General features: G+C 36.3%; 1 protein-coding gene across 9 annotated transcripts in view; it reads right to left on the bottom strand.

Annotated features, from left to right (window-relative positions):
- The window catches only part of NRG1 (neuregulin 1), a 981,041-nt gene that overhangs the window by 146,962 nt on the left and 811,322 nt on the right, over positions 1-22,757 (bottom strand). For all 9 annotated transcript variants that reach the window (XM_074329686.2, XM_074329683.2, XM_074329684.2 and 6 more), the window contains exons 2-3: positions 17,633-17,810; positions 8,271-8,392 (exon numbers count right to left, since the gene is read on the bottom strand). In XM_074329686.2, the coding sequence (XP_074185787.2) occupies positions 8,271-8,392; positions 17,633-17,810 (300 nt within the window). The remainder of the gene's footprint in view (positions 1-8,270; positions 8,393-17,632; positions 17,811-22,757) is intronic.

Here is a 22,757-nt window from a genome sequence, read left to right as displayed (position 1 = left end):
ATGTGGTCTTTTAAACTGCCATATTGAAATTCATAAAAGAAATCCACTTGTAATCCATCATGTAATGATAACTCCCCGTGAGATCCTTCTTTATATGAAAACTCAACTGGACTTTGTTAGACTTACATAATCCCAGAAGTAATTAGCAGCTTGCATACATTTATATCTGTCTACTGTATGACAAATTCTTTTTTCCAAATAAGATAGGGATTAAAAGGCAATGGAAACGCAGAAAACATATGAATTTATAAAATACAGCCTAACAAAATAATTGGTTATGTGTATATTATTTTATAAATGCTTATAAATAATGGAAATATGATCATTGTTTCACTCAAGCATAAAATGATCCAAGGGGAATTTCTTAGTGTTTTTTTTTTTTTTAATAATTTCATGTATATTTAGTTGCTAATCTAAGTAGATCTATCAAATGAGTTTTATTGCGGGAAGTTCTGAATATTGGGTGGAATAATTTTATGACCTAAAGTAATTTTATTCTAATAGACAGTTATCTTAGTGTGATTAAACATAGAGTCACAGCAAGGTCATTTTGTTACACTATTCTTTTTTCTAAAAAAAAAAACAAACAAAAAGAAAACAGTGTCCCTCTCATGTCTTCCCCTAACCTCTGCCATCTCTCCTAGAATCTTGTACCAAAATATATTGTAAACATATTGGCACAAAGAAGGCACCTTTGCATAGCATGGAATTAGGAAAATTAGCTCACAACAACATACCAGGATCTTTCATCGAGGTGACCTACATAGAAACACATAGTTGTGTACTTATTGGAAAAATACGGGAGAGTTGACTAAGATAACACAAAAACAAACAAAATGACTGATATTTTGTAGAAAACATAAATTAAAACCTCAAGGGGTATTCTACACAATATTTTCATAATGTGTTCTTATGTTTAAGCCTTTGATTTTTTTCCCCTAGGACCCCAAAGAAAAAGAAATTCTGGAGATTTCCACTTTCAGCCCAAGTGAATAGTAACTATGCATTAGGAAGCGATGGGTTAGCCATGAGGCTGTTTATTACCACAGTAGAGTGTTCTTTTTCTCTCTGAAAGAGTGTTTCTGTGCAACCTTTGCCCAGATTCCTAGGGAAACAGAGATGTGACAACACATCTGAGTGTGACAACACACTCAGATGTGCATCTGAGTCCCACAGAGCTCAGGACCCAAGCTGACTTCGTTGATAACCAGCCTTGATCCGACTACAGCAAATTCATAGACAGCAGTGGAAAAGGGTGAAGGATCATAATGATTATACGCATATAGTTTCCTTTCAGTTGAACTGTAAGCCCCTGAGATGTAGTGAGAAGAGTCACCCAAACACACAGCGCACTGGCCTTGTCAATCATGGTGCCTGCCAAGCCACAGACTCTGATGAGCAGTACTTCCTGCCCACAGCCTCTGAAAAGAGAGACGTTTCTAGACAGCCTTGCTTCCAGCTTTACTCTTCCAGGTGGAGCCTGTAGTGGGCACCTTACCAGAAGGCAGATGAGCTGTAAGCTCTCTAGGTCTTTTAGTGTGGTCTGGTATAATAAGCTCTACCAATCAGATCCTTGCTATGGGGGATTTAATTTGGGAACTAAGGAAACAATCAGATAGTAGGAGCTAAAAATGATAGAATGCCTTCAAAAGAGCCATGAAGAAGAATATGACCAAGTGGAATAATAATCAGGTCAAAGCTTGAAATTATGAAGAAGCATAGCTGAAAGCAGGAGAGGTGGGAAGACAAAAGAAATAGCAGAAGAGTCAAGACGTATCTGAGGCATAAGAAAGGTAGAAACAGAGAAGAGCCACAGAGTCCTATTGCTTAAATTCTTAGAGATGCCTTGGGTACAATTTCATCTCCTTGAGGCCCAGTTACAAGGAAGTCCTGGTCCTTCTTCATGGAATCACTCTCTCCTTCTGCCTCACATCATTCCTTCAGGTTTTATTCTTCACAGACCAAAGAATCTACCTTACACACTTGCAAACACATAGTCAGGTACAGAGTGAACTATACTGGACCAGGAATAAAAGCCACCTGGGTTTGTGTCCCTTTTTTCCTCTTAATATCTTTTGATGAATGCGTCTGTCTTAGGAAACAATCTAACTCTCCATTTCTTTTTAAATACTGTGAGAGGGTTGGATAAGGATGAACTCTTCCTTATGTTCTAAGAAGAAAATAGGAGTTCCAGTCAAGACGGCACAGTAGGTAACTGCTGTGCTTACCTTCTTTCATGACCACATCAAAATTACAATTAAACTACAAAACAACAACAACAACAACAACAACAAAAAACCATCATTGAGAATCACCTGAAATCTTGCTGGACCAAAGACCTACAACTAAGGACATACAGAAGAAGCCACCTTGAGACTGGCAGGAAGGACAGAGACGTGGAATAGGCTGGTCCCACACCTGCATGTGACCATTAAAAATTGAAAGGGATATCTCGGCTGCAGAGTTACCCACCAAAGGAGCAAGGGGTCCCAGCACCACACCAGGCTCCCCAGCCCAGGATTACAATGTCAGGAAGATAAGTCCCCATAATTTCTGATTGTGAAAACCAGAGGAGATTGTGGCTGAGTGGCTGATTGGGGCTGGAGTCCCAGGTTCTCCTCTTAAAGGGACTGTGTGTAGACTTACTCACTGATGGAATCACTGGCTGAGCTCCAGCACTGGGGCAGTAGCTTGAGAGGAGACAGGGAAGTATGGGGAATGTAAGGGTACAGGGAAACTGGGTTATCTGGCTTCATAAAGCAGGCTGGAGGGGCAGCTTTCTCCTGGAGGGAGGAGCTAGTGGAAGCCATTGTTTCCTTGTTGAGCCGTGTCCTATTCCCGTGTGCAGAGGGGTATGCCATATCTGGCTGCCATATCTGAGGCTCCATCAAACTGGCTGACACCAATTTTTTGCCACACCCTGGTGACCATGCCTGAGATGGTGCCTCACCCAACTTTCCGGCACACCCAAACTGCTTCCAGTGGATTTTTCCATACAAATCACCTGCCTTGGTTCAGGCTGCATGCTTTCCCAAAGTTGCTCAAAGGTTCATGGAATCCAGAGAAGTAGCATCTGGCTTGAGCATGTCCTGTACCTCTGGCTGAGCAGCCCTAAGCCCGGCATTAGAAGTAGCTGTCCTTGGTTCTTGGCTTAGACTCACAAGGAAATTCCAAGCTTGGCACTGGTGGCAGCCATCTGAAGATTGCTTTGTGGCTTCTGCCACAAAGGACAAGGGACCCAGACTAGGGACCCAGACAAGGGACACATCTAGAGTGTGTGACTCAGGTGACCAGAAAGACTGCACTGAGCCCCACAGCACACCTACTACATAAGGCCACTCTACTAAAACCAGGAGACATAGCAGCCCTACCTAATACACAGAAACAAACATAGGGAGGCAGCCAAAATGGCCTTGGGTTGGGCACAAGCTACAGCTGAACTTGACCTGTAGTGGGTCCCCTCCCAGGTGGCCCTGGGGTTGGCTCGTCCAGTGGCCATCTTCAAAATGAGCTAGAGCATCATCCAGCCACCTCCAAGGATGACACAGGGACAGACTGGGCAGGCACCAGAGCCCTGCTGAGGCAGATCATGCTCTGTAGGATCAGCCCCTGCATCACAACTCCTCTGCTGTAGTCATGGCCAGTCCTATCAACCAATGAGCCCAAGGGTCAATACTTCCCACTGATATGCAGAGAGCAACCAAGGCTCAACTACCATTGGAGGGCACACAGAACCCAGACAAGGGACACATCTAGATTGTGTGACTCAGGTGACCAGGAAGACTGCACTGAGCCCCACAGCACACCTACTATATAAGGCCACTCTACTAAAACTGGGAGACATAGTAGCCCTACATAATACACAGAAATAAACACAGGGACGCAGCCAAAACGGGGAGGCAAAGAAACATGCCCCAAATAAAAGAATACAATAAAGCTCTAGAAAAAGAACTAAACAAAATGGAAACAAGAAATTTACTAGATGCAGAGTTCCAAACACTGGTTATAAGGATGCTCAGTGATCTCAGGAAGAACTTCAACAAAGAAACAGGAAACATAAAAATGGAGATAGAAAACATAAAAAATAACCAGTCAGAAATAAAGAATACAATAACAGAAATGAAGGGAAGCAACAGCACATTAGATGAGGCAGAGGATGGAATCAGCAATTTACAAGATAAGGTAGCAGAAAACACCCAATCAGAACAGCAGAAAGAAAAAAGAATCCAAAAAAACGAGGCGAGTTTAAGGTGCCTCTGGGACACATCAAGTGTAAATTTGTATTACAGGGCTACCAGAGAGAGCAAGGAATTGAAAACCTATTTGAAGAAATAATGAAGGAAAACTTCCCTAAGTGAAAGGTATACAACCCCAGGAAGTGCAGAGATTCTGAAACAAGATAAACCGAAAGAGGCCCACACTAAGACACATCATAATTAAAATGCCAAAGGTTAAAGACAAAGAGAGAACCTTAAAAGCATCAAGGGAAAGAAGATAGTTACCTAAGGGAGTTCTCATAAGATTGTCAGCTGATTTTGCAACAGAAACTTTGCAGGCCAGAAGGGATTGGCAGGAAATATTCAAAGTAATGAAAAGCAAGGACCTACAACCAAGGGTTGAAGCTTTGCTAGCATTTAGAATCAAAGGAGAGATAAAGAGCTTCCCAGACAAGAAAAAGCTAAAGGAGTTCATCATCTCCAAACCATTATTACAAGGAATCTTAGAAGGACTTCTTTAAGATGAAAAAAAAACAACACCTAAAATATGAATAATAAAATGGCAATAACTACATACCCATCAACAATTACTTTCAATGAAATTCACTGAATGATCCAATCAAAATATGGGGTGGCTGAATGGATAAGAAAACAAGACCCTTACATATGCATATGTTGCCTACAAGAGACTCACTTCAGATTGAAAGACACACACATAAACTGAAAGTAAAGGGATGGAAAAAGATATTTCACGAAAATGGAAACAAACAGACAAAGAAACAAGCTGGGGTAGCAATACTTACACTAGACAAAATAGACTTTAAAACAAAGGCTATAACAAGAGACAAAGAAGGATCTAGCAATCCCACTTCTGGGTATTTATCTGAAGAAATACAAAATGCTACTTTGAGGTGGCCTGCTCATCCATATGTTCATTGTAGTATTGTTTACAATAGCCATGATGTGGAGGCAACCTGTGTGTCCCTGAATGGATAAAGAAGAGGTAGTACATATATACAATGGAATGTTACTCAACCATAAAATCGAATGAAATCTTGTTATTTGCCACAACGTTGATGGAACTAGAGGGTATTGTGCTAGGTGTAGTAAATCAGACAGCGAAAGACAAATGTCATATGATTTCACATATAAGTGGAATCTAAAGAACAACAAAAAACCCCAGAAACAAACTCATAGATACAGAGAATATTTTGATGGTTGTCAGATGGAAGTGGGTTTGGGTATGGGTGAAAAAGGGGAAGAAACCAAGAAGTATAAATTGGTTGTTACACAGTGGTCATGGGGATGTAGGGTACAGCATAAGGAATATAGTCAATAATATTGTAATAACTATGTATACTGTCAAATGGGTACTAGATCTATCAGGGTGATAGATGAGAGGGGGCTTGGGAGCAGGGTGAAAAAGGTGAAGGGATTAAGAAATACAAATTGGTAGCTAAAAAATAGTCATGAGGATGTAAAGTAAAGCATAGGGAATATAATCAATAATATGGTAACAACTATGTATGGTGCCAGGTGGGTACTAGTCAGGGGGATCACTTTGTAAATTATATAAATATTTAAACACTATGCTGTACACCTAAAAGTAATATAAAATAATACTGAATGTCAACTGTAATTGAAAAATTAAAAAAGGTGAATAAGAGGTTCAAAGTTCCAGGTATAAAACAAGTCTTGGGGATATAATGTACAGCATAGGGAATATAGTCAGTAATATTGTGATAGCTTGGTACGGTGTCAGATGGTTGCTGGACTTATCATAGTGACCACTTCTTTAGCATAGGGGATATAATGAATTATATGGTAATAACTAAATATAGTTCTATGTGGGTACTGTTGAATAACTATGATGTATACCTGAAACTAATAGAATATTGCATGTTAGCTATATTTTAATAAAAATCTTAAAAATAAATAAATAAAAACAAGACCACCTTGTAGTGTAATTTGAATTCTTCATTCTCCTTCAAATGCTTTAAATAAGCTAATAAGAACCCACTCCCTAAAGAATTTTTCAGTTAGTTGTTTAAGAATGACTTTCTTACAATATTCCTGAACTTCTCTTTATTTTCATCAAGTAAGATTCATTATCAAAAACATCCCTACTTCCATCTCTCTACACAATAACTGGTCAAAAGTATACATTCAAATTTGAAACTAATTCTTTTTTTTTTTTTTTTTGAAGCTAATTCTTGAATGAATTAATATGCAAAAATGATTTGGATGTTTCTCCTATGACAGAAATGTGAAAAGCCATATTACCAAACTTTTGCTGCCCCCAAATTAATAAAAAAAAAACTCTATGGGTTTTTGCCAGGAATAATATAGTGGTAAATAATTCACTGTATAATCCTGTCAATCAGAAAACATGGAATAATCGCTATAATGCTACTACTGTAAGTATTCAGTGAGACCATGACACTTACTCTAATTTCATTTTCCTGGGACTTTATAGTATGCATAGCTACACAAATCTAATCCAAATGTCACAATCGTAATTCAGTAATATTTACCATGAGGGGACACATCGAACCAAACCACTGACAAACTGAGAACAAGCTACTGAATACGGTATAATAGAAAGGAAAAAATAAGCACTGAAATTAATTGATAAGTTTGTGTTTCAAGCAGCACCCTGTAAAACTGCACATGGGGCAAAATATTAGAAAAATCTGCTTAACTTGTGCTGACTAAAAAGTGATGTTATATTTACTCATATAAATTTTAAATGCCTTTATATTTTAAACTATAAATGCAGCTCCTAAAAATAGTAATGGAAACTACTTTTCACTGTTGTCCTTTGCTCTCTGTGGAGGAAGGTAGTTAAAATGCAAATAATGAACTTTGATTACACTGTAATAGAGTAGTTTGTTGAAAAGTCGTGAGAAGTCTAGAAATTAACCTGGATTTTCTCAAGCCTATTCCTTATTTTTCTCTCAATCCCTTTTCCCTATCCTATTAAGTCAACTGACACAAACTACATCAGTCTCCTATGGAGTTACCCCTTAAACTTACTTTTATTCTTCCCTTGTTGGCCTAGCATTTTTACTTTATCACTTTAAGAGATCAGGTCTCTTCAGTAGACACTCTTTCTCACCTCATACCTAGGAGCAGTGCAATTAGGCTTGGTTTTGTCATAGACGACAAGGCTTGTGAAGGCAGTAGTTACGTGCTATATTTTAAAAGAAAAAGACGCAACAAAGGTTTTGAAATAGCATTTTATTATTTCAAGAGATTTAGATGCTCACTGCTAGGTCATCATCAGCTTCTACAGACGACTCCATTAAATTGTGGAGTATTGGGATGTCATGAACAGACAGCCACCAGCTGTGATGCTTTTACTTTCCTCAGATAACTCAGAGAAGTTGTCAGAGGGTAGGTGACACACGCTACCTCCAAGTCATTCACTTGTTTAACAGACATCCTTGGGCACTGTTCTCAGAAAAGCAGAAGCTGAAGCCTATACACAGGAAATGCCTATTTCAGCATAACTAGGCCTACAAAAAAGCTGATAGGTCTAACTTTCTACTACCTAGAGCCGGATGTATTAAAATTACATATATGAACATAAAACTTGCCAAGTATGAGTCAAGACTGTTTACAAACATACACAATGTATATACATTCATATATAATATACACATGTATGTAAATATATACAAAACACATACATTCTGTATATGTATTGTGTAATAAATACATACATATATACACATTCTGTTATGGAAAGAGCCAAAGACGTGACTGCCTTCCCTATTAACTTAAAGGGAAGTATAACTTCTCTTAGCAACCTGCCCTGTCTCTGTCATTCGTGAACTTATTCAAATCCTTTTTTAAAAAATTGATGCATATTTCAGGTCTATGTTACGTCCTGGAGTGAAGAGCTTTATGGAAGGCACATGAGATAGTTAAAATACATCTTTTCTTATTTGTTGACAATGAGATTTAACACACCAATCTATTGTAAGTCTTACCAATGCCTTGATTATGCCTGATAGATTGATAAATGGAATGTAGTAGGGTATCTCTTACCATTTGAATCCACAATGGTGATATTGGCAGAGGCACTGTCATTTCCTGATTTGCTGAACACTTTGCACATATATTCTCCCGAATCAGCCAGTGATGCTTTGTGAATGACAAGTTCTGACTTCCTGTAAGATCAGGACCAAAGTGGTATAAGTATATTTCACAGAAATACAATGATCATCAAAATATATTTCTCTGTAGTTTCAGACTTCTCAAACTCCCCCTCCCCCATTCTACACATACCACATTAAAACACAGTAATACATATGTATATAAATGCATGATTTTACCGAGGAAAAGTAAGATGCATCGTACTTAAGTGATACCATGGATATTTATCAGAGATCGGGAATTTAAAAGAAGTCTTCTCTAATTTTTCTTTTTATTCCTCTACCACCACCACCACCATTAACTGTATTAAGCCTCAGATACTTTTTCTCAGCGCAACTGGCAAATTTTTTTTCCTGTCTATATCTAAATGTCACCAGCCACTAGGGTTTAAGAAAATAAAAAAAGTGTAAAATCATTTCTTACAAAGCTGGTAAGGGCAGATACTTAAGGCTAGAATAGACTAAAATGCCCTGCACTTCTTTTCTCAGCAGAGTAACATCAGAAATTATGTTAATTTTGAATAAAGAGGCTTTATTACTTCCAAAAGAAAAGGAATTTATCTTTCTTTAAGATTCTCATTACTAGGAGCATAGTACTCCAAAAATGGTTCTTAATGTTGAAATAAATATTCATGCAACAATAGCACACACTTTTATAAATCTGCATATTAAATCAATATTCAGCACTTTTTGAACATGGGCAGCACAGGTTTGCGTTTGTCTATGTTTCACTGTCACACACGGCCTATAATTTAAGCAGTCTCTATGATTTAAAAACTCAGAAACACGGGGATGGGCTCAGCATTTACCAAAGCCTTTTCAAAGCATCCTTACGTCTGATACTGACCGCCTGGGCTTTTGAGAGGAGGACAACAGGGAAAAAAGAAGGCAGGAAGCAAAGACAGCAATTCAGAATTACATGCAAACCTCTCATAAATTACACCTTCCTAGTTTTTCAGTGAATTTCCTGTGACTATTCAGTGAATTAATATTAATAATATTCATTGAATATGATTAATGAAGTTAGAGTGGTTGTTCCAAATTGAATTCCTACTCTTTTTCTTCAGTCTATCAAATTGAACCACACACCCAGTCCCACACGTAAGCCTTATGGTGTTCTATCTTGGTGCTTTTGTTTGTGGCATTTCTTCCTTTTGGAATTATGGGGCCCCATAATTCCAACCATCAAGATATTAGCTGACCTTTAAGGACGATCTCAAGATCCAATGCCTTCATCAAGCCTTTCATGATCGTGCAGCTAAACTGCTTTCTCCTTTGTCTAAATTCTGATAGCCTTGAATACCTCTCTCATGACCCTCAGAGTACATCTTTCACTACAGCTTATCTCTCAATCTAGAACACACACTTCAAAGGGGGAGTCCATAATTCAAACTTCTCAGTATCCTCACAGAATATATATCACTGCTTTGTCCTTGGTGTACCCTCAAACATTATTAGATAAATGTGTGAATAAGTGCAGAACATATTTGGATGTTCCCACTTAAACTCTCTGCAAGACATAATGTTCCTACTGTTGGCAGTAGGAAAAGAGGATGCAATATGAAGAGGGCAGAGACAATCAGAGATGGTCCAGATCAAGGGCAGTGACAGTCAAACCAACATGTGGATTGAAAAATTAACTTCATTAACTGTGACTGAGAACAATGTCAATAGGTAAACTTGAGAAAACAAAACAAAGTGTAGTATGATCAAATAGGTTTGGAAGACATTAGGTTAAACAAAAACAGGCTTTTTTTTCTTTTCTTTTTTTTAAATCCTACAGGATTTCTCAGTTTTTACTATGCTAATGTACTCTGCCTCTCTAAGAAGGGGATATATTATTTAGTTTCTCTCAAACTTACTTGACCATGGAATCCTTGTTATTCACATGGCTTATCTGTTAATATTTTCTGAAAATAATGGTCTACAGAACAAAGTTGATGAAAAGTGGACCTAATATAATAACAGCCTTCATTATATATGTAATGAGGGGATCCCAGGGCCATTTATACAGGGATGTTCACATGTTAATCAGAGAGATTATTCATAGAAAAGTTTCCCTAAGTATATCCTTATAAACAAAAATAGACCATTTTGATGACAATCATCTTTGCAAGCATATATTAACATTTCATAATAAAATGTAACAACTTTTAAAATTATCAAAATACAGCAATATTAGGATATTTACCCCCGTCAAGTTCTGTTAACATTTAAGCCTGGTTTGGGTGATTCAAACCTACTGTTTTTTAATGGATTATCAGCTATTTATACACTTTGTTCATACATGACAAGTTTCCTTCATGATAGACACCTATGAAGACAACAATGAAATAAATACTACAGTAAGCTTGTCCAGCCCAAAAGAACATACTTAGCTGAAAGAATTTTCATTTATGATCATGGAACCACTTACAATAATTGATAGATAAATCATGAAGAATGTCAGGATGGGGACTAATATCCTGGATTTCAACACAGCAGAAAAAAAAAAAAAAATTCCTAAAATAAAATCGTAGTAATATTTTCTTGTTAAGCCCCAAATAAACTCTGATATAAACTTACTACAACAACATTCCAAGAATGTACAACACCACAAGGTTATTATAATTCCAAGAACACCCATTCTTTCCTATTTATATAAATCAAGAAACAGTTCTTCATGATACATAAAGAGCTATTTCTTGATCCTGTGCCACTAATATTTTAACTATTGACAGGATCAAACTATAAGAAGTACGGTAATAAAATTTACAGTTAACATAATCTTAAAGGGATAGTTCTTAAAAATCAAAATTCTCCTAACAAACCTGAACAGTGTTTCCTCGGATATTATTCCAAGTAACGTAAATAAATGTTATGCTTAAAAGAGAGAGAGAACAAGGGAGAAAAAAGACAAACTTTCTATGCTCAAATAAATGTTGCATTAAACAAAGCTAAATAGATTTCTTTACAACAGTACTTCTTAGTTGTTTTTATGCCAATATGTACTGTGAATTTCTAAGGCAGGCATGCCATGTGGCTAAGGAATCCTTTCTGTAGAGAACACCCTTGGGAATTCTAGCACTGAACATCAATGGTCTAAGACTAAGATTCAATTTAATCAAGATAAACATAACAGATACATTCGGGTCTAAACATCAGTAGCAGAAATACAGGCTTGGAGAGACGTGCCTTGACAATATATACAGAAAAAAGAATTTCAATTAGCCATGTGTTTAACATTACTCCATTTTAAACAACTATTAAAATAAGAAAAAAAGGGGGTAAAAAGGAACTTACGCGCTGTTTGGCCAAACTAATATTAAAACAGATCATAAATCAAATTGGATACAAGTCGCAATACACTGCTCACAGCCTGGACCGCATCTAGAATACTGAATTATGTTTTGAAGTAGCATTTGATGAAAAATGTCAGTAACTAGAGGACTTTACGAAGAGGGTGTTCGGAATTGAATAGGGCCTAGAGAAGATTCTGTTAAAGAAACAGAAGTTCCACAAGCAAGCAGCTATGAACAAGATATAGGTAACGATTTAAATATATTTCATGGTTGTCATCTGGAAAAGGAAATAATTTGGGAAGGCTCTTGAAGGAGAATGACATGTTATAGGGAAAAGAAGGCATATTTTGGGTATTATAAGGAGGAACTCTTTGAGAATTCAAAAATGGATAGGGTGTCTTATGAAAGAGTTTGGTTTTCTTTTTGGAAAGACTGAATTCTGGATAACCACCTGTCAAGCATACTCTTCACAAGACTATCTCTATGCAGAGAAAGATTAAATTAGATCAGCGGTTTCAACTATTTTTGTAGGAAAAAATCCTGTTTTAAAATGAAAGCTTCAATCAGAGCCTCTTTTTATAAACGTTTTACAGAGACAAAGTATTCATTCAGGTCAAGGTGGTTGGCAACCCTTTTTGCAATTCAATGGAAATTTAAGATTCTCCAGGGACACAATGGGAAAATCACTGATCTAGGTGATTGAACCTGAAGGATACATTTAACTATGAGATTCTTCAGTCCTTGTGTTCTAGAGTAGAAATAAGAAGTACTGTAGTAAGAGAGTAGCAATAGACAAAACTCTTTGAAAGTTATATATTGCAACAATTTGGAGCTTTGATAACTATGGATGTCTTGTTTTACTCTCAACAGGCTCCATATACTGTCTGTCTATGGGAAGGAAGTTAATTTACAAAAGTTACTGAAATTCATTTCCAACCATAAAATTAACGTTTTGCTCTTTAATTGACAATTTATCTGGGAATCTGGAGGGGTTGATATTTTGGTGGATTTTCATTTTCAAAAAGTATTAAAAGAGTTAATTTGGGTAAAGAGTTTAAAATAATGCTTGAAATACAATAAGCTTTCAATAAATGTTAACTATTATCATAATACCATTCTATATTCCTACAATACTTAGATTTTTGCAATAAGTATGTATTACTTTTGCTATTAGAAGAAATACAATAATACAAACTGTAAATATATATTAATACAAACTGATTTATAAATGAAAATTCTAAATATGAATTTTTTTTCTTTTTTATATTAAAATATAAACTACATTATTTCAATAAGTGCTCACTGACAAGATGGATTCAAGGTTTGAATAACAACTATTTTGTTTTTCTTGCTTGATTCTTCTACTATAGTTTACAGGCTAAGGTAACTTAAATGCATATTAGAAATAAGTTTGCATAATTCTATTCCTCTGATCTCTAAGGCATCATATATGAATTGTGTGTGTATGTGTGAGTGTGCAGCTTTAGATACCGCAGAACTTCCAATATGAGAAGGGTAAAGAAGGGGCGAGGGACTTCATAAGAAATTAGTGTACAATACAGAACCAGGCACTGCACCAAATGCCTCACATAAACTATATGAAACAGGCACTGGATATTCCCGTTTTATATTGAGGAATTTGAGATTTTTCTTACATATAAAGTTTAAAAAGACCTGCCAGAGCTGCTCGTTAAAAAGAGAAGGGAATATGTATAAATGTTTTCTATTATAGAGTGAAAAAAAATCACAGAATTAACAACAGAACAAATAATGCTTTATTTTTTTTAATCTAACTGAACCAAGTAGAGGCAATTTTAAACAAAATTAAAATATCTAAGAGCACAAATGAAGAGCTCAGACAAAATTAAAGTCATCCCAAAGTGTGTGCCATACACAAACAATAGGAAATCAGCCTTTAATAAGGCTGATATAGAAGAAATCTTTAGATGAGACCAATTTGACAGCCTCAAATGTGAATCTGTCACACACCAAGCTCTTTAACCAGTTTTCTTGACCAAAATCATCCACGAGGCAAAGGAAGCAAGAACAAAGGAATCAGCAGACACATAACACTGGGGCAGTTTCCATTTCTTTTAATTGGTCGCACATATTGCTTAGCCAAATAAAACAAACAAAGACTCAAATGTGAATTCAAAATTATAGGAAGGACATGTAGGAATGTAGTTTATTAGTAGGAGCAGGGGCAAAGGGAGATAAGGTTTTACAAAATAATAGAAATTGCGTATCGGTGTAAAAGCTTTCCATAACACTGAGGGATTAAAAGGAAATTGTGGCTTCTATGAGCCATCTAGATTATAAAATGTGAAAAAAGAAACCTAGACTAAGGTTTGGAAAAGAGTTAATGTTTTCCTCAAATGAAGAGAATCCCAGGGAAATCCTAAACCTCACACTAAAATTCACCTCTGCTTGGTGATTGATGGTCTAAGATAAAGTTCATTGCTTCTCTGCCTTTCGGCAGAGGAAGCGTAGGAAGATAAAGTTCAAGTCAAATAACCAAGTAACCACTGCAAACCATTCACATTTTGAATATTTTCATAATGAAAAATTATAAATATGCAGATGAAACTGAAACATATGAATGTTCTAATTAAAGACTTCATTCTAAGCCTAAACATGGCCCTAGCTGCGTTGCGACTTCACTGTAGATAGCAAAATCATAAGTAGTGAGAAGACAGGAGACATGGAGTCAGACCAATTTCAAACTCAAGATTTACCATTCATTAGCATTAGATCTATAGGAAGAAATTACCTTCCTTCATTCTCAGGATCTTAATTTTAAACGGGTACAATAATAACAGTATTCATTTTCTTATATTTATAAGATAACTTGAAATTAATAGAGCACGTTGTAAACATTAATTATATTCAAATTAAGTTTGGTCCTTTAACTTTGAAAAAAAGGTGACAACACTACTTTTCTTTTAAAAGATACAACTTCAGAAATGACCAAATATCCAATTCTGAAACCTGATTAAGTTGATCACTCACCTACCAAGTAGCTGCCCACTGTATACATACAGTGTCTTATTTTCAGAAGATCAAATATGTTCAATGTTCCACTAAGAGTAATTTACAGTTACATGATTTGAATAAAATGCCTTTTTTTTGGTTTCCATTTAATTTTTTCCAGCAAGGCTATTGTTTAAAAGAAGTAATTTCTGAATATTGGCCTTTCCGGTATAACGGGATTTTATTAATATGGAGACAGTGCTCTTCGCTAACTGGACCTATGGAGTCAATATGAAAATGCTTTTCTGAATACTAATGATACTTTTATGTGTCATCCAAGCCATGTAACAAATTACCTCTTTAAGTGCAGATGCACTCTTTCAAAACCATATTCATTCTAAGCAGCTCACCTTTGTTTGTTGTTCCTTGTTTTCACCTTATACCCAACTTCATTTGCTTCTCTCCACGCATCCTCAGACTGAACACTTACAGTCTGCAGATGCTTTGTTCTGTTCCTACAGCCTGGAGAAACCTCTCCTGCCTCCCTCCGTCATTCCTCCCCTTCTTTTTAGGAAGCGACCACTGTCCCTTACTGAGTCTCCTCCCCCATCTGTTTTAGCCTCTTTCTATAGCATTCCATGATTACCACTATTGTATAATTTAAAACTGACTCTTATAACTGTTTACATTTCTCTCCCCTCTGGAGAGCAGGGAGCATGTCATGTTCACCACTGTGTATCTAGCATCTAACAGAGGTCCTGATACACAGCAGCTTGTCCAATAAAAGGCAAAATTTCCCATCCACCCGCCTACTGCCCCAACCTGTCCGGCCTCTTTTAACAGGGCCTGCTACCAATACTGACTGTGATTTCTGCTCGTCTCTGTCACAGCCCACCCACTTCACTCACCCAGCCAGAGGGGATTCTCTCCCTTCTGCAAAGCCAAATTCACCTCCTCAGAGCTAATGCAGAAGTTCTCAGGGTTTCCTCCTCTTTTCAATACCCATGTCACTTGGTGTCAGTAAGCTACAATTTAGCACTTAGTTTTATTGTCTGATAGACATGCTAGATAGTTCATCTCCCTCATTAAATCTTGACATGATAAAGTAGAATTTATCTCAGTATAACTGATAAGTTTCTAAAAGACCGTATTTGTAAATCAATGGGCTCCTTAACAATTTTCAGCTCCCCAGCCCAACTGTATTTCAGCACATGATTGATGGAATGCCTATGTTTTATAGAAGTCTGAACTAGACAATCTCTATACAATCTTCTGACCCCTAGGTGTAAAGATTCTTCCATTTCTGCACACTCCTAGCATACACCCTTTCATGTGGACTTAAATATTACTGATGTCATTTGACAGCCACATAGAAATGTATGCAACTTTACCCTACATGTGCAGACAAGTCAGTTTAATTGATAAAAAACAAAATGAACACTAAAATTTATCTAAAAGTACTTTTTCTTGTTAAACTTCTCTATAAGAATTATACTTATTTTTTCCAATTTGCTCTATCTCCTCTGTGCCCCACATGTACACATTATTAAACAAGAATGTTTTCCATTTTTAAAGATGGCAGGAGGCATTAAGGGATCCAAGAAACAGATTTCTGTTCCAGCTTAGTCTTACTAGGTGTGCGATTCAAGACAAGACATAACACTTTTTTGACCACTGATTTCTTAATCCGAAAAATTAGAGTTACCATGTGCAGTTCAACTGCCCTTACAACCTATAGGAATGTTGCAAAAAAATAAATAAAAAGTTACGTTTAAAATTACAATGTCACTTTACAGTATTATTTTTTGTATCTTTGAAGTACCACCTGTTACAGAAAGTAATACCCATGTTTTCCCTCACAGTTAATTATACTTCCAAATCAAGAGATCTTGCTGACACAATAACAAGAATACGGTAGTTAATAAAACAAATGGAAAAAATCCCTAATTATGGTTATTATAGAAATTAAATAATTTGGCAAGATTAAATTAAATTTTCATTGCAATCACTCTGCTTTCACTTGCTCAGAAGTGTGTGACAACTTTTTGGTCGATGTCCTAGAAAATCTAAGTACAGGAGGGAGATTCATTTGCTGTTGCTTCTGTTATCATACCTGGGATTTCACTGGAACACTCCAGAGTGGGAAGAAAAAAAAAAAGTAATCTTTAAGCTTGGAACCACTATTCTACATGTGACATTTACTGAAGGACTGTTTCCAAGCAAAAATAAAAAATATATCTCTCTTGCCTAATTTCAGAATGTTATTTGATACTAGAAGAAAATTTTCTTAAATAAGGAAATAAGAAATATGAAGAGTGTAGAGATAATAAAGGAGCATCATTTTACAGTAGATACAGAACATACCTACCAAGATGTTATAGGAATCACATAAAGCCCCTCCAAATATGGAACTTCTCAAGGAGGGCAGGAAAATTTAAGATTCTTGCTACCTATCCATGGTTACCTGATTTTTAATATGCTATGGTGGTGCTGTAGAGTAATAGGCTTGTCAGTTAAAAATTCTTATCAGAATTTTAGCTTCTTACTTGAATATAGTTCAAATTCAACTGATTACCTCCTAACTCTTTCCATAAATCTAGGTATTTATTGAGCTTTATGTTGAAGTAGGGATTTTGATTGTGTAAGGCACTGGTACTCTAAACAACATTTGCTTTATTTTGAAGAAACTGGATTTTAGGATCTAACGATTACTATTACAACAGCTACCATTAATGCTGTCTTCCTTTGTCTCTCTGTCTCCCCCAGCCCAGCCTACAGCTCTTTCCATAGCCATCCTTTCCTTTCCTCATCCAGAAGTTGTAAGAATCAGAAACTTCAAATTCTTTCTTACATAATGACACCATTTCTGATTATATAATGAAAAACGTTTTCATTTATTGTATATCATATTTATTGATAGTATATATTAGACTGTAAGCAATTTTTATATTTCATATCATTCTATTACTAGGCATTGCCTCTGCTGTTACATGCATTAACTTACCCTGGTTTTTTTTGTATCTTGATGTTTTGTGGTTTGTTCTTTCGTTTTAATTCACTTCCATTCTTGAACCATTTGAATCTGAGAGAGGAATATTCAGAACTGGTCTCACACCGAAGCACTAGTTTAGAGCCTGCAGCAGACTCCTGGCTTTTCATCTCTTTCAATCTTGGAGGCAAGGCTGAAAAGAGAAAGAAAAAAGTTTTGATCACCTGGTAATTTTTCAAAGAGAAACATTCATTTTGGTGGCACCTGATCAAGACACCAAAGGTTTTACTACCCGATAAATAAAAACGGGTGTTTGGGGAGAGTCAACCAAAATGTATCTCAACTTTGAGAAGAATAAAATACCCATATAAAATATACTGTGGGGCGGGGAGGAGGGAGCCTAGATTATAAAATTATTCTTTAAAACATATTCTAGATAGTTACTTTCTCAATCATTACATTCTTTGATACCATCAAAAATCCTGAACAGTGGTCATTTCAAAGAACTGAAACTTATGTTGATTGAAGGAGGGAGTATGTAACTGGGCCATTATTTCTAAAGCATGTTCGCATCCCAGATCACAATTGATCTTCATCACAATTCTGAGAGTAGGTACAACAGGCATCATATCTGTTTTTTAAAATGGGGAAGTTTAATTTCAGAGACAGGTAACTGACTGACTTATCCATGGTTAAAGCATTCTGGAGAGTCAGAGTTAGACTATTCTATCATCAGAGGTGGCCCAACTTACAAACAAAAATGTTACAATATCTGGGATTTGCTTGAAAATAAAATGGTGGTGGGCATAAAAATGAAATACATTTCCCAAGAAGTTGATCACTGTAGAAGTTAGGCAATAGGTACACATGGTGGTATGTTATAGAATTCTATACAGTATTTCCAACTTTTTCATAATAAAAGTTTGGTTTTTTTTTACAGCACAGTGAATGGATTTTCCTCTATACAAAATACTTCACTGAATCAACATCACAGAACCTGAGCTCTCAACAACTCTGTTTCCACTGAGTATTACAAAAGCCAACTACAAAGACTACTTCTGCTCCAGTTCAGAAATTAACAGCAAATCTCAGGAAAAAAATTTTAAAAATCCAGGCAAATGAGACTGTACGTCCCTGATGCAGTGCGCAATTATTCACTGGGTATGGCAATCAACACTCCAAGGACAGCAATCAGAGCCACGTTAGACACAGGAAAAAGAGCACCTTTCCTACTTGGGGTATGTTTGTTTTTGTACAACTCTGCCCTTACCAAGTAAATCAAGAATATGTCAGGAGTGAGCGTACAAAGCTTCCAATAAACCATAGTGAAAACCATTAGAATGCTGTGATTTCTCAGCAATGATCCCACAATTACGTGTTCCTCTTTTTATTTATTTGGATGCTGGGAGATGAGGGGAGCATCAGGCAGTCATACGGGGACACAGTGGCAAGTTAGAAAACTTATTTCAGCTGTTTTTAGCCTTTGATACCTGACAGCTTTGTCTGACAGCTTGAAATTAAGATTTACTTCCTGAACAGCTTTCATGGAAGTCTTCGTTTTAAGATGTGGTTCATGACTCTCTGATTTGGAGGTTTTTAAAAACAGACTCAATTCTCATCAATCTGGAAGAGTGTCTGTATAGTCCTATTAACTCTTTAAGATCATTTTCAATTTTGTCAGCCCAGTGAAGAGTTTTAAAGAAACAAGTTTCGGGGGAGCTAAACGGCACCAAAGAAACTAGCTTACATATAGTAGGAAAAATAAGTTACCTCACTATTTTATGTACAGACTAAAGAAATAAATTTGAATTTCTGTTTCGTTTTGTTTTCACTGAATCTTAAATTTAACTTGGTACACAACCCAAACTCTCAAGGTTTATTCCCTTGCCTCTGAGCAAAATGTTCTAAACATAATTATTTCAGATATCCTTAACTCTTAAGAAGCACCATGTTCCCTCACTCACCACTCCTCACATGTGTTTAGCAATATAATCTGAACACAAATCTCTTTAGTTTGACTAAACAATTTTGATGCCTTTTGCATCTTTTTCCTTCCTTTTCCCTCTTTCCATCCCCCCAACCCTCCTGTCTTCATTTATTTATTTTCTTTTTAAGAATCTTGATTTCAAACGTGAGAAAACATTCGAACCAATTCAAATTGAGGGATATTCTATAACACAACTGGTCTGGGCTTCAAAATGTCAACGTCATGAATGACAAAAGAAGAATGTGAAACTGATCTAGATTAAGGAGAGTAAAGAGATATGACCAAAAAATGCAGTGTGGATCTTGCTTCATGGAAAAAAGTAGTTATAAAGGATATTATTGAGCTACTAGGAAAATCTGAATAAAGGTATCAAAATTCAATTTCTCAACTGAGATCACTGCATTGTGGTTATGCAGAAAAATGTCCTGTTCTTTGTGGCATCTGCCGAAGTACTTAGGGGTGAAATGTCATGATGTATACAACTAAATTTCAAATGAGTCAGCAAGTGAGGAAATACATGCGTACATATACACACAAACACACACAAAGGAAAAAAAAGGAGTCTTGGTTTCTCTTTTTTTACTACTTTTTTCTTCTGGTCTTTCAGCTGTTAAATAAAAGGCTCAGGCTTACAGTAAGTACTTTTAAAGACTTGGTTAAGTCTGCAGTCATAAAGGAGATTCTTGGGAATATTTGCATTATAATTTACAAACGGAGCTCTTAAGACTACATCTCCATTTAAAATATCTTGAGTGGTATGGCACTGACATCATCATATGATTCGACGTCATTAACCATGTCTTTGGGGTTCAATCCCACTAGGTCCTTTGGTGGGAGGAAAATAATCTAACTACTCTACCAAGTACTTTCTAATACTCAGGTATTTAGAAGGCCAGGATCGTTCCTAAACTTGGGGTCAATTATTGTAACTGAGTACTTGGATTTTAAAACTGCAAAAAAATTTTACCTGACATTCAATTCTTGTCTCAGGGTAAATGGGCTGTTATTTAAAAATTGGTTGAAGGCAAACACAATGAGAAGTTAATGCTCAAATGTAGTAAGTGTTCTGAGAATCTTCGGCATGATTTAATTGTAGTTGGTCTACCACAGTTCAAAATTTTACTTTCAGTGTGTTTCTGGAAAGGCAGTAGTTCCACACCCTGAAATAATTTAATGATAGAGCAACTTTTAAGCAGTCTTTGCCCCAATCTATTTCCAACCTGCTTGACATTAATATGAACGTATCCGCACCCTTAAAAACGCATCAACAGAGACAGACAGTCAAGTGCAAAGAAGAGGAGTCTTTTAAAGTAAAAACTAAAAACCCTGAGAACAATGCCACACGTTACAGGCGCTTGTTTTTATAGGTTTAAGTGTTCTAAGTGCTTTTAAAAGATCACAAATACACTCTTCTGACTCTAACTCAGTGCAAGTAGGTATACAAGGTATACAAAGTCTATTTTTGCACTTCTTTCTTATTTGATATGTCACATAATGTAAAAAAAAAAAATCATGGCAGTAATCCAAAAAGATTTACTTTACATTCTGAGTACACAAAATTTTAAGGCAATATGTTCATTTATTCCAATAATTTAATGTGTGAATAAATTATTTCTGATAAAAGTGAAATAAATGTGTATAAAGAAGCATTCATCTAAGCAATCCTCTTGTTTTAATGGTCTACTGCGCACTTATTGTTAAAATATATTCAGTGCAGCTATATCAAATGTTATACTATATTGTTAAGAACAGGAAACTAATTTTAGCATGTGTATGCCACTGAGATATGCTGATAGCATGTGACACTAGATAAGGCATGGTTTCTGTTCTTTAAAGGATCTGACAATGCAAAGTTAGCTCATATCATTACTCTCCATGTTTGACTGCAGCTAATCTGAAGAGCCTGAACACACTGAACAAATTAAACAGGAAACCTGCAAAATATTATCAAATAACTGTGAGCCTTCCGCTGTGATCCCAGTGAAGTCTTCCCCACTTAAAACCTTTTAAAAGCCTGACATCACACACGTGCAGACCTCACAGTGAAAATTGGTGACTGACAATTATGTTAGTTAATGAAAGCCACACTGATATCATTAATCAGTCCTCTCCGCAGAAGGATGTCTTTTTCTTACCGTCATGTTAGAAGGTAAATAAATTACTGAGGAAAGTCTCCAAAACTTCTTTACCGATCATATTTCTCCCTCATTGTATTATCTTATGAGGAAGATTATGGTCACGCACAGAGTGGATGAAGTTTATGCTTTGCCATCTGGTCTTCTCTTCTGAGCCAGACTCACAAGTTTGACTATAAAAGGGAAAATTTAGCTTATCAGACTAAAATTTGTAAATATTAATATAGCTGTATAAAAGGCAGCAGGTTCTTGTGGCAATGGCATTTCAGAATACACCAACGTTTAAAACCACTGCTACCAATGCAGTGAGTGATCTTATGTTACCTTCAGAACCATCCAACAAAGACACCATGTGTTGCTACCTGTGGTGACTTGGTGCTCTCACTGCCCCATGCTCCAGCTGAATCATCCTTCAGATAGATTGTTCCTGACTCTGGTTAACTAGAGTTCCCTGTGAACAAAAATGGGACTGTTCTTCGTCTCTGTCTATTTAGCAAGAATGAGATAAAACACGTGGGTGTCTTTATTTGAAAGAAAGTCACTATAAAATGTAGGACTTTATTATAAAATATTCTCAAGCTGTATCTGTATCATTGGCAACAAACTAAACCCAACCAGGAAAAACACTGGGAATATGCTACAAAGTATGGTTAAGACAGCTGGACTCCAGAAACACCATTTTAGTAGTTCTATGTCCAACCCCCTATACAGTGCAAGAACGTGTACTTGTACTGAGTAATCCCTTTATGAGCAAATGGAATAATCCTCATAGCATATGCATAGAACATGACATTATAGAACATAAGACAATAAAATTGGGAGCAATATGTCAGCATTTGACTTCTAATGTCACAACAGTAGTGCCTCTACAGCCAAAAATGGCTTCTTACTAGTGTTAACTTGGATTCCCCAAACACATCACCTTCCATTGGTGGGGATTTTTACACTTGGACAAGCTCAGAGTTTCACTTCTCACAGTCAAGGGCTACAAGTTGACTGAAACAGTATGATTCTTGTA

Source organism: Rhinolophus sinicus, chromosome 16 (genome assembly GCF_057876585.1).
Source record: "Rhinolophus sinicus isolate RSI-liver-muscle chromosome 16, RSI-T2T, whole genome shotgun sequence".
NCBI classification, from domain to species: Eukaryota; Metazoa; Chordata; class Mammalia; order Chiroptera; family Rhinolophidae; genus Rhinolophus; species Rhinolophus sinicus.
This window is presented reverse-complemented; position numbering and strand designations above follow the sequence as displayed.